A 13,720-nucleotide genomic window follows, 5' to 3' on the forward strand; every position below is an offset into this window, starting at 1 on the left:
ATTATTCTGCTATAATATGCAAGCATAGTGAGCATAAATGCATATTAAAGTAAGTGCTCCCATGCCTTCCCCCCTCACAATTAAAGTTCCACTTTAACTGTTCAAATAATTTTCTTAAAAATATTATGCCCTGACTAGAATTTTTGCTCAAGATGCAAGTACGTCACGTTGCAGCTTCTATTTGGTTTGATCCTATTCTTTGGGCCTGTAAAGATTGCAGCACTTATTGCACACGTCTGCCTTCACACTGAATCTTGCCTCTTTGCTTTCAGTAACTTACTCCTTCACTCAGTAATACAGAAAGCTGCCGTCGGTATTCATACGATGATCTAACTATTAACGTGTTACGGTCAAACAGTTTGCAGTATTTCCATACAAGGAAAGATCCTTACGAATACGCCACAACACATTTTAGACCCCTTATTGCTCCCTACAGTTTCATGATGCAACTTTGTGAGTTCTCTTTATAATTAATAGTGGGACATGGCTTCCTGTGCTGAAGAGATAAACATTTCTGAAATGGATACAGAACAGAAGGATTTCCCCATGCTGACCTTTTTATTATAAATCCTTTGGTTACTGAGTTTTGCTTTTCCTCTTTTTGTGTCTCTTCACTTAATATAATTTAAATTCCGATTTTACAGCCGCCTTATTATGGATGTGAAGATTAGGTTTTCATCCACTCCAAGGAGGGCAGAGAATGTATTTTCTGTACAGCAGTCAAACTTCCAAAATCAGGGACATGCGGTGATGTCAGTGGCGGGAGAGGCACCCCCCAGCCCGTCCGCACTGCAGGCCCAGTCAAATAGCTATGTGTTCATCTACCTGCTGGCAGCAGCTGCGACTTCTGCAACCCTGGTAGTTCCACCACTATATAGAGGGCTACAAATCCCAGCAATACATTATATAGCAATGCAGAATCCCAGCAGTTGTGAGCCCCAATAATAAAGGTGCATGTCCTGGGCGCATCCCTGGAAGAAGAGGGCCCCTGTAACTGACAACATTGCCGGTTACCAGGGCCCTCTTCCTCCTGTTTAGGCCCCCCCAAGTGGCGGAACCTGGTAGTTCTGCCACTGTTCCAAATTAAAACAAAGCGATTTAGACAGAGCCAAGAAAACCCTGGGCAACAAATCAGGATGTTTACCTGGGCATGTAGTTAGATTTACTGTTGCAGATGTCATCAGAGTGACACAGTGCAGTTTTTACATACAATAATACAGTTTTTATATACAATAGTTGCAGCTTTTCCCCTTCTTCGCCCTAAATAGAATGAGATGATTGGTTCACAGGTTCCTTTTGCAGCCTGCACACAGAGTGGTCCCCTGGCTGTGTGTGGAAGGAGAGACTGCTTTGCTGTGTGGTGTGTAGGATGAGGAAAGGGAATAGCCTTCCTGTCACACACTGCTGTCAGTGACAGGCATCTAAGATAGATGCCTCCACTGCAGCATTTTGATTGGACAGCTTGTACATAGTTACATAGTTACATAGTATTTGAGGTTGAATAAAGACATTAGTCCATCAAGTCCAACCTATTAGGATCTCATTCTAGGAGTACCTGTACCCCTGTATATTACGGTCCCTTAAGAAATCGTCCAAAAGTTTCTTGAACAATTCCACATTATTTGCTGAAATCACCGCCTGTGGCAGTGAGTTCCAGACCCTAACTGATCTTACTGTGAAGAACCCCCTTCGCTCCTTGTGCTGGAATTTTTTTTCCACCAAGTTTAGGTGATGGCCTCTAGTTTTTGTAACGGAGTTAATTTTAAACAGTTTATCGCTAATGTTGCTACCACCATTGAACATTTTGTACATGGAAATCATATCCCCCCTTAATCTCCTCACCTCTAATGTGAACATGTTTAAATTTAGTAGCCTTGTCTCGTAGCTCTGGTCCTCCATACCCCTAATTAGTTTGGTTGCCCTCCGCTGGACTTTTTCCAACTCAAGGACATCTTTTCTTAGTACTGGTGACCAGAACTGGACCGCGTACTCCAGATGAGGTCGAACCAATGATCTATAAAGTGGCAAAATTATAGACTTGTCCCTGCAATACATCCCCTTTTTAATACAGGACAAAACCCTGCTAGCTTTGTTTACAGCAGCCATTGTACCAATGGTGCTTTGTCATTGTCCATAGAGCTCAAGTTTTCTGACAGAAGTTAGAGGCTTCCAAGAGCTCTGATTCAGATAGGGTAAAACTCAGCACAGCGGGGAAGCCTCCCCACTGCTGTGTAACCTAACCTGGGTTGTCAGAAGCTGGATGGAGTGCTGCCTGATATTAACAGGCAGTGCTACGTCCATGATAGGTTACATAGCGGGGAAACTTTCCTGCTGTCTAACCTGTTAGAAGGTCTGATTTATGGAGAAAAAGCTGTCAGCTTAAGACTTGAAGCTGACAGCTTTTTCTTCCATAATAGCAGGTGAGGCCTCACCTGCTTCCCCAGACCGCACGTCCCTGTCCAAAATCTGAATTAAAGAAATCTGCACATATAAATCCCTTTCCCTCCTCTGGCCATGAAATCCAAGCACATCTTAAATCACATATGACTAAACACAATCACTTATTTAGGTTATATCCATTTTTGTTGCCAGAAAATGGGACATACTCCAAAAAAAGAACATCTGTAGCTAAAATATAATATAGGCAAACACCTGCGACAATGCACCTGCAGCACCCTGCAAGCAAAGTTCTGCTTTGCTTGAGGATGTAATGACTAGGACAGTAGAAATAGAAATAATTCCTAACATAAGGGAACGCTCAATGTTGACAAAAATGAATTGCAGAGACCAATATGCAGCCTGCCCTACAAGCTAGGAGTTATCAGCTATGTGTTAGAGCATTGGAGTGTGACAGAACGAGTAGGCATAATTTCACTTCCAGAAATAACGTCCTTAAATCATAAAGAGAAATGTTGTAAGATACTTTGATCTGAAGTAACTATAATATGTTTCATTCCTGAAATAGTTTTCAATTGAAGAATTAGCAAATCTCCAAACAGAACAAAACAAATCTGCAAAAGTAATAACTTTGTATAAGTGTACAGGAAAGCGCAAAACAGAACTCCAGCCTAAACCTTTTTTTATTAGTGGATAGAATAAGTAAGGATCCGAACCCCTGAACCTAAATAAATGGGAGCGTGAGGATCAGTAATACACCAATGGGGGAGTTTTTTGTGTATATAGTACGACATTCATTCAGGATTAGAGGTTAGTCTGCGCATGGTGGGAATCCAGTTTGTCTTAGCTCGCCTAATCCCACTCAAAACTGTGACCGCCACCCCCTCCTCCCGACCCAACTGTTGGTAGTTGCAGGGGGAACATTTCTCTACCCATTGTGACGTAGGGCAGGGAATGGGCCTCCCCACAACTGATCAGGAGAAGGAATTGGTGGTCAGATTTCTGAGTGGGCTTCAGTGAGCCTCATCTCTATTCACACAATTCAGGATAACACGTCTATATTTCAAATTGACAATAAATTTTTAACAATCAAAAAAGGTAATATAGAAAGGACAACTGTGTTATATGTTTAGTTATTCAGGCTTATTTAGTAAAGTATAGAGCAATGTAAACGTGCAGCAATGTGGCCATGAACAGTCCCACTGGGCTACCAAACTTAGTGATTGATTAGTCACCTCACCGTGAGGCAATTCGTTTTGAGATGTACCTCTATCAATAGATATTTGGCATTCTATTCTAGGCCTTTCCAAGAGATCATAATAGAAAAGTAAAAAGTATGTCACTATGCCAATACATTGGTGGCGCTCGTTGAATACACCCCATGACTGTCTGTGACAGGTAAAGAAATAAACAAATACATTTATGAAACTTTTATTTTAGACCTTGCATGGAACATAAGTCATGACTCATAATCCATAGTGTGATTGCGCAGGTTTCAATAAATAGATCAGTCATGCTCTCTCTAGTATGGGAAGTGAAGGGAACAGATGTCTCAGGAGTATAATCATCTCCTGAAAGCCAGAGATCTAGATGTGTTCTCTGCTCTGATTACTATTACTGCATTATTTTTGTATCTCCAGATAAAAATATATTATGCTTAATATCTTTGCAGAGACACAGGTGTATTATTAAGAACCCGTAGCTAATTAAAAATATGTTAATGTTCTTTGAAGGAACACAATAACAAAGCACTTTATGACAGGCATACAAAAGAAAAGTGGTTTAATTGAAGAAATCATTTCAATATCTGAGATTCTATTGTCTGAGCGTTTCCCTAAATATTAATGATATTATATAGCTTTATTTCATGGCTTTTGTTTTCTGGACAGCATCAAAGACAGGGTGTAGCTATGCATTGCAGAAGTGACAATACTCATGGTGTGTACATGTATAGATATTTATTATTTAATATTAATGTCAGGGTCATCTTACATTTGGCAGTATTCTTGATAAGTGATATTGGTAAACTATAGACAGAAGGATAAATAAATACAGCAATAAAAAGAGCAACAGTAACAAGTAAGAATCGGATTGGTTTTTATAGGTTAGTGCATCTTGTACATTTCTTTTTTTATTTGCAACCTCATTGACTATTCCCGGTAGACTGGTTTTGATTACTATAAAATGAAGAACATTTTGAATAGATTTTTCTATCATTTCTAATGACAAAGCAGTTTATATTTTTGAATATGGTCTATCACACTTTTGTCTCAGTGTCATAGGCTTAAGCTACTGAATTAGCTGATTTCGTAACCAAACATTTAACATAATTTGTTTACTGTGCCTGCCCTGCTTCATGACCACTGGGAGATGATGAATGGATGGATGAATGTCCTGTTTGTGTCAGCCCACACTACTGACAGCTCTGACAAAAAGGGGTGTTCCTAGGACCAATAGCAATATTACTATTACAAAACTCATAATAGCAAAAAAGTAACAACTCACCAACATATTGAGACAAATACATTCTTAATTAATACAATTAATAACCATGCTTTAGATTTAAAAAAAAAACAAACTCAGTGGTTTCCACTCACCTCATAGTTCTAGCCGACCTGTGACAATGAGACTGTCACAGGTCCGCTCAGTAGATCGGGAGGTGAGCGAACACATACCGGGTTTCGCTCACCTCTCGATCCTGTCACGGCTCTCTGCCGTGATAGGGGAGGGGCTGGATTCCCCTCTCCCCGCTCCGATCTGCCAGCACTGACTGGCGGAACGGACGGGGGAGGGGGCGGGTACAGCTGGCTCTGCCTCTAGATAGGCAGAGCCAGCTGTCACTCACGCAGCTGGGCGGATCCCGACGTCTAAGTCGGGATCCGCTCCGGCTGCGGCGTCTCAGTATACCGCGAGCTGTAGCTCGCGGTATACTGAGCTTAGGGTAACGGGAGGACGCTAGTCTGTGTCCTCCCGTTACCCTAAGGAGAACTATGGGGAAAAACACTGACCCCATAGTTCTCCTTTAACATAAACCAATACTGTAATGTGTGCCTTACTGTAATCCATGGTAGTTTCCCTTCTCTTTGCTGCTCTTCCTTTTAAATCCTCATGTCTTCTCATGCTTGGCAGAACTTCCTTTTGCAGCTGAATGCATCTTCCTGTAGTGCTGGCTCAGGTTGCAAACCTACACACAGACACCATGTATCCATTTCAGAGACAAGGCAGTCTGCTGCAAAACAGAAGTTCTGCCCAGCATGAGAACAGATACAGATTTAAAAGGAAGAGCAGCAAAGTGAAGGGAAACAACCATGGATTACAGTAAGGCACACATTACAGTATTGGTTGATGTTATGAGGGTTTAATGTCTGATTTAATCATTAATATTATGATTAATGCCTTTCACTAAATATGAAAACTTGTTGCGCCACAACTAGTTTCCCAAATGACTGTAATTTAATAGTAATTACATACCTGACACTCCCAAGAACATCTCTGTTACTAGCCGGAATCAATGCAATAGAGACACTATGAATTGGGTAACAAGGTAACAAGGTCAAGCTCTGAACAACCATCTCAGGGTTTTATTTTGCAGTTTACAGCATAATTTCTTAACACATTTTAGATTGTAAGCAAATGCCAATGTGGTGTATAAGCTTTAGAGAATGGACATCCCATCACTCTCTTATTTCATATGAATACTTTTTGGCTTGTCCAAGGGCACTTTTTTATTCAAGATATCACTGCCATGAAACATTCATGTAACTCCAGGATGACAATTTTACACATTTTAAACAATTCTAAATTTGTATATTTTTTTGCCTAGCGTAATAACTATTTTGCACTGTTAAATGTATTTTAACTAGCAAAGGCAAGTTCGAAAAATTCAGTAACAAACAACATAACATTTGTTTAACTTGACGCTCCTTGCGTAGAGGTTTGTACTTGCTGGGCACTTGCTGCAGTACAAGAAGGCTGAAATGTAAATTTATCCTAATCAGTCTCAAATCATCTTCACATTCAGCTGTTGAAAATTGCAAGTATTTACTTGCCAGTCGTTAACTCTTCTAAAAGTACTTCATTACGTAGAGCAACTTGCCAAAGGCCTTTGTTGCACCTCAGGAATCTTGATTGCTCGGTCCTTTTCAGTGTTCCAGGCCACCTTCCTGTTAACTTAGGCATCTATAATTTCTCACTACATAACGGCTCACCCGCCTACTTCCCAGATGTTTAAAGCTGCAATATAATACTCTTTAATCCCCAAGGCAGTCGCACAACTTCTGCCATAGTGGCCCACGTCACCCATATGGGGCCCAGGGCAGAGGGGGCCCCATGGGGAACAGAAAGGGTGAAATGTTTGTCCTGTCTTGCCCTGGCAGTCCATATGCAGTAGTTCTGCAGCTGCACATCTTACTCCTAAGCAGCGGCACAAACAAGCTCAGTCTGGGCAGTAGCAGAGGGAGCTGCTGTAGGCTAAGGGACCTTTGACGGAAGAACACCTAGAGATTATTACAGCCAGACAAGCAATAGCACAGCCAGCTAGTTGCTGCAAGACATGTGAGAGAGCTCAGGTAGGTTTATGTACCCTGCATTCACACCTAGTGCATCAGTGTTTCAGCGCGTTGACATTTTTCCAGTGTTCGGCGTTTTACAGTTTGCGGCAAAACACTCAGGTGTGAAACGGGGGGCATTGAAATTAACGGGATTTCTTGTGTTAAGCAATATGTCGTGCTTATCTTTGAACGACAAAACATCTAGGGGTGAACGGGGTGTGTGTGTACTTTATGTGTATTTTATGTGTGTGTACTTTATGTGCGTGTGTTTAATGTATGTATGCGTGTTAGAGTGTGTGGTTTTTGTGTGTGTGTTTCATGCGTATGTGGTTTTTTTTGTGTTGTTTGTGTTTCATGTGTGAGTTTATAGTGTATGCGTGTTTAGTGTATATGTGTGTATTGTGTGTGTATTAGTGTGATTTAGTGTGTATGATCTGTCACTATGTATGTGTGTTAGAACCAGGTCTCAATAGCAATACTGTCCTCTGGTGACAACACCCCAGGGACAGGATCACTATGCAGATTAGAGGAAATACTCACCTAGCTCCATGCTTCACTCCTTCACTGTCAAGATAAGTGTGCTGCTACTCCAAAACTGCAGGAAGTCACTTGTCCCTAATCCCGCCAGCAGTGATTTTACCCTGCCAGCCTACCTACTTCTACTGACCACCCACAAATGGGGGCATTCTTCCTTCTATTGACCCCTAATTTAAAGAGGAAGTCATCTTCATACTGCCCACACACGCAAGGGAGCAATCTTCCATCTACTGACCGCCTACGTAGGAAGAATTATTTCTCCTACTGTCCACCAACATAAGGAAGGATCCTTCCTTCTACTGACCACTAATATAAGGGAGAATTCATCTCCTACAGACCACCAACATAAGGGGGTATCCTTCCTTCTACTGACCACCAACATAAGGAAGCATTCTTCCTTCCACTGACCACCAGCATATGGGAGTATCTTCCTCCTACTGACCAAAAACATCAGGGGGTATTCTTCCTTCTACTGACCATCAACATAAGGAAGCATTCTTCCTTGCACTGTCCACCAGCAAGGAGATTCCACCTTGCTCTGGACCTGCAGCACAGTGCACAACTGGGCCGGTAAGACAGCTGGGTCTTGTTGATATTGATATATGTTTGCACAGTACTTTGGAATGGTTTTCTATTGCATAATGCAGTCGTTTTGGATTTGGGCACTGTCCTAGCTTATATGTCTGACTCAAGGGCACAGCACAGGCATAGGAGGCTCTTTACTTTCAATGATAGACTGCCAATGCGCTGTTTCTATTAGAGGAGCTGTAAACTCTATTATGTATATTTATTTATAGACTCTCTAGTGTTTATGAGCTCATTTGTTCGGTTTTGATATCCAACGTCTCCAAAAGAATGAAGTACAGTGATCTTTAGAACAGCTATTAAGACAGTCAGTCTAAGTAATAAACCAGCATTTAGGTGTTAGCTCCTCTTTTCTCCCTATGCCCTGCATACATTTTATAACAAATCACAATGTAAATGCCTTTGTGACCACAAAGCCTAGATTTCTCTCTCCTGTTGGCGCGGCTGATGGAAGGGAACTCTCTCCTCCCTGACAATAGCTTACAACAATGGACTCCAGCGGGTGACGTTACTCTCTATGAATCCCTTCAATGTTGTCAGCCCTCCTCATTACAAATAGGAGCTAGAGCTTTGTGGTCACATGATCACATAGAAATAACACAAAAAAGGTATTTACATTGCAATTTGTTATTAAATGTATGTAGGACCATGGGTGGAAAAGGGGAAAAACATTTAAAGTGACATTACACTTACGAATGAAATCTTATAAATGCATTCAAGTACCCTTAACTATTAACAAAAATGTAGCTTATTTGTGTATCACTCAGCTGTAGATCCTCAAATCATCTCTGAATTTGTGCTGACACTGTCCTTCCTTCTGGAGGGTGTCTACTTTTGTTCTCCATGGTACCTGTATGTGTTGTAAAGTAGCCACCACTCCAAGCTCGCTCTCGTGATGGACTATAATTTATATAATCTAATCTATAATCAGTTTACTAATTTGTAGTGAAATTATAGTCTATCATGGGAGCAAGCTTGGAGTGTTGGCTACTTTACAGCACATACGGACCATGCGGAACAAAAGTAGCCAGCCTCCAGAAGGAAGGACAGTGTCAGCACAAATGCATAGATGATTTGAGGATATACAGCTGAGTGATGCACAAAAAAGTTGTATTTTTGCTTATAGTTAAGGTACTTGGATGCATTTTTGAGATTCAACTCCTGACTTTAGTGCCACGTTAAATGCTGGTTTATAACTGGAATGCTGTCTCCCAACGTCATGTAAATCACTGTGATTGACCCCATATATGTGTGCTTATCGAAAGAGCTCTGTCAGCACTAGGGATGAGCTTTGGGTTCGGGTCAAACAAAGCTTTGACCCCCAACCCAGCTTGTTTGCAGTTCGTGAATGGGCGAATTCAGTGATGCAACTGGAAGTCATTCATTTAGTGGCCGTACCACAGCCGCCCTTAAATTACTGCTTTCTGCTCGCTGATTTTTTTCACATGGTAAACAAGCCGGTGGGGATCCTGGGGATGTCAATGACTCCCCTGTGCTGTGTTGACATTCCATCAGAGGACTGAGGTTGCAAACTGTCATTTGCAACCAGAGTAGCAGCGGGAAAGAGTCACCAGGGTGTCGCTCATTTTGGTTGATTATAGATCTACAACACTGGATGACATAATTGGTGTTTGATTCATATCGTGGGACATTAATATTACTATTTTATTTAATTTAACAAAGGGGTGTGGGAGCAGTGCGGCCGCACAGGGCGCCATGGCAACAAGGGCGCCGTGCGGCCGTACCTGGATGTTTCCATAGCTTCTGTGTTTATTTACTATTATACTTTTTTGTGCATAAGTAACAGCCCCTTACTCATTCACATGGGGAGGCTGGATATCTTGCGGGGTCCCCCTATTCCAAAGGAGGCTTCCAGTTCTCCCCTCCCCGCAGACCCCCATATCTACCGGTGCCAGGAATGTGGCAATGAGGCCATTTTCCATGGGAAGGGGGGGCGGTTATTTTCTGATAATTTCTCATAACGGTATGTCTGCAGAGTGTTGGGGGTTGTTTTACTCTACACTACAAGCCATAAACCGTGAACAGACATCCTGCTTAATGGCAACACCTTTTTTTCTCGATACCTTTAAGACATATTTCCTAAGTTTGCATGCCTATCTTTGTACCTCTTATTTCAAATCTGTTTATTTTGTTGTTATTCCTTAAAAGTCTGCCTCTTCTTTTAAATGTTTGTGACCAATTATTTGAGGGCATGTAAACATTGGGGCATGCTTTTGTAGGTCTGGCTACAAAAACTTTCAGCTTTAAAGAGGAACTTTGTTCCCCAGTGTTGTCCTCAATTTGCATACTCTCCTGCCCAGTCAATCCACCATTGTTCCACTGTAATTTGTTCTTTGGCCCGATCCCACTGCCATCTTGATGATCCTCAGTCATTGGGAGCTGGCTGCCTCTTCTGGTTTCAGACAGCAGGCCCCCAATGACACTTGCAGCTTCACTCACCAGCTGCTCAGGGTCCCTACTCCTAAAGCCTCCTGCAATATATGATGGGGATATCTCAGGAGGCTGTGGGAGCAGGGCCCTAGATGAAAATTGTGGCGCGGAGGGAGCTCGGCGAGGCCAGAGTAAGAAATTTAAAAAAGTAAACAAACTGAAAAAACTTACATTATTTTTGAAATAGTGGAGGGTGAGAGTTGAAGTGAGCTAGAGTGAAATGAGGTCTGCATTAAGCCCTTTGGACACTTTATTTGATGTATCCATAACTGGATACATCTATCTTGTATATTGCATATAGTACTGTATAGAAAATCTCACTAGGAAATGTACTGTTGTGTAATGTCTACAGTATAATGCAAACATGTCTACAAAAAATAAATGAGACACTTAGTTAATGCCAGCTCCATAAGAATAATATTTTTTTCCAAAACAACATACTCAAACCTCCCCCCTGGAAACATAAAAAACAGTATATAATGCAATTTTTTTGGTCACCCTGCCCCCCCTATTTAAACTTGTGCTCTGGGAGCAGCAAAGAGTCCCAGATACAGATACATAGCACAATGGTTTGAAATGTATGGCAATTTCTGTAAATCATTATTATATACTCTACTGTACACATACAGTACATGCATTGTTGTATTGAAATGGATCAATAATGAAGAGAGAGATGGATTGTCATTTGTTCCACAGAATGATAGGTGGTGATCAAATTAGTTTACAAAGCTGGTTCATCAGGAGATTGCTATTATTTTTATTAAAATGTATTTCTGGAAAAAAACAATTTTTTAGTTTAGTTTTGGATAGAGTGTGGGATGGTTAAACCCTCTATCAAGTTTTTATTACAGTTTGTGTGTTCTTATTGGGAAAATTCCCCCCTCTAGCTGTACTAGTGCCCATTGTCAGCTGTACTAGTGCCCATTGTCACTGAGAAAGAAAAGAAGGGGAAATCCAAGGTTTTAGAGTTGTCCCCAGAAAAAGAGGTAAGGGGAATGCTTCCAATGTAGACAACTGTTCAGAGGACAGCGGTCTAAGAGGGAAATGTCTCTTACTTTGGGAGATTTCTTCTAACTTCCTGTTGCATCTCTAGTACAGACAGTGAAAGAAAATTTCGCCAATGATACAAAGACAGCAAAAAATACCTTTTCCCTTCTCTAAGCAAAACAAAAAAAACGTTTTGGCTGCACATACACAGCCTCTGTGATTCTCTCCATTTCAGATAGATTTCATTACAAATACTGAGGATAATGATAAAATAACAAATTAGTCATTCTTCTGACTTGATCACAAAATAGACTAGAAAGTAATGTAACTTACATAACATCTTAGTGACTTGTCTCCTTCGGCTTTTCTCTTGCTGTAGCCTAACATTTTGGTAACTATCTCCATCTCCCCCGGATTTAGCTTCTAATACTTGAAGCATCTTCTCCTTCTTAAGTTGGAGACCGATGAGCAGATACAGGACACTTATGGTACACATTGGTAGGAAAAAGAAAAAAATGGTGGTAATCTGAATAACAAGATTGTAAATCCACCTAGGACGAACCAAAGTGCATATGGTAGAATTAGGTATTGTTCCATAACCAGCTACATAAAGATCGTAAGTGCCAAAAAGGCTGGCGTTGGGTACTGAGCACAGAATAGACAAAACCCACACAGAGATAATGACTCTCTTGGCATGGTTCCTTGTGACAACATACTTAGCACGAAGAGGATGAACCACCGCTATGTATCTTTCCACACTGAGTGCCGTCACATTTAGGATAGAAGCAAAGCAGACCGTCTCAAATAGAAGAGTTTTGAATGAGCATCCACCTTTCCCAAAGAGAAATGGGTAATTACTCCAGAGTTCATAAAGTTCCAAAGGCATTCCCAAAAGCAGAACCAACAAATCTGAGATGGCAAGACTGAAAAGGTAGTAATTTGTAGGCGTTCTCATAATCTTGTGTTTGAAAATTACAATACAAGTTAAGGTATTTCCAATGGCACCAACTGAAAAGACAATAAGGTAGATTATGCAAATTGGAGTGAAGTAGTTGGATCTACGGGGTCCCAGGTACTTGAAGAGCAGTTCCTCCATTGTCAGATTACATTCCGCTGGGTTTATATCACAAAATCTCATACTGTGGTTTATTACAGTTTGGTTGTAGCTATCACTTTTATCAAGGCTGCGAGGAACATCTTTGTGATGCTGAGGCTCCAAATTAGAGTAATTGCTTAGGGCCATCTTTTAGCACAGTTTGAGAAATAAAGGCAAGCCTATGAAGAGAAGCAAAGAAAAAATGTGGATATATATCAACCTTTGTGTTTTGTGTACTACAACGTAGTCAGATAGGAGATTTCGTTTTTCTCAAAGTCACAGTATATTTTAAAGAAATTGTAAAAAGAAGAATAAAGGATTGATATCAATTTTAGGTGCCTCTGTCTTTGTTCACTACTTAGTACATGCATATTTTTGTTATATTTAAAAAAAATAGATATTGGAAATGTTTATATGGCAAATAAGCTAAAAACCTATGGGGTCTATTCACGAAGCTGCCGAGGGCAGACGAGTGAATAACCGATCTGAAGTGAAGAGACCCGAACACTGTTCGGCTATTCACTTCAGGCTGGTACGGCTAATTTCAGCCGTACATCGGCTGAAATCAGCCGTACATCGGCTTGCTTCGCGTGACTTCGGGTCGGCCGAACATGCTCAGCATGTTCGGCCGACCTGAAGTGCAGAAGGAGTTCGACTCAGCCGATCCAACATCTGGATCGGCTGAGCCGAACCTCCGGCAGGCTACTTACTGCTGTTCGGGCTATTCTTAAAGATCCCGAACAGCAGTGAGTGAATAGCCGAGCCGAGCCGATGCATATGCGTTCGGCTCGGCTGAGCCGCTCGGCCATGATCGGGAGCTGTACGGGCTATTGTGAATAGCCCGTACAGCACCCCTTCGGTTCTACTGAACCGAAGGGGTCCTGGGGCCGAAGCTAGCCGAAGGATCGGCCGAAGCTACTGCCAGATCCTTCGGCAGCTTCGTGAATAGACCCCTATGTTTTCAATACCCTGGTGAAACATGTAAAAACAAATAATTTCCATGCTGAAAATATATTGTGTTATTCTGTTCTGCATAAATGTATTTGCATGTGTACATTACATACAGGTCATGATATCCCTTGCCACTCTACTGCTTCCCAATAGTTTATGTTGCCTT

General features: G+C 41.4%; 1 protein-coding gene across 1 annotated transcript in view; it reads right to left on the reverse strand.

Moving 5' to 3' along the window:
* NMUR1 (neuromedin U receptor 1) overlaps nucleotides 1-12,726 on the reverse strand; it is a 37,614-nt gene extending 24,888 nt beyond the window's left edge. Inside the window, exon 1 of the mRNA XM_018563284.1 lies at nucleotides 11,841-12,726. Coding sequence (XP_018418786.1) covers nucleotides 11,841-12,645 — 805 coding nt within the window. The 5' untranslated portion in view covers nucleotides 12,646-12,726. The remainder of the gene's footprint in view (nucleotides 1-11,840) is intronic.
* Between the last annotated feature and the right edge of the window lie 994 nt (nucleotides 12,727-13,720).

The sequence above is a fragment of the Nanorana parkeri genome, unplaced genomic scaffold (assembly GCF_000935625.1).
Source record: "Nanorana parkeri isolate BGI_ZX_2015 unplaced genomic scaffold, ASM93562v1 scaffold648, whole genome shotgun sequence".
NCBI lineage: Eukaryota > Metazoa > Chordata > Amphibia > Anura > Dicroglossidae > Nanorana > Nanorana parkeri.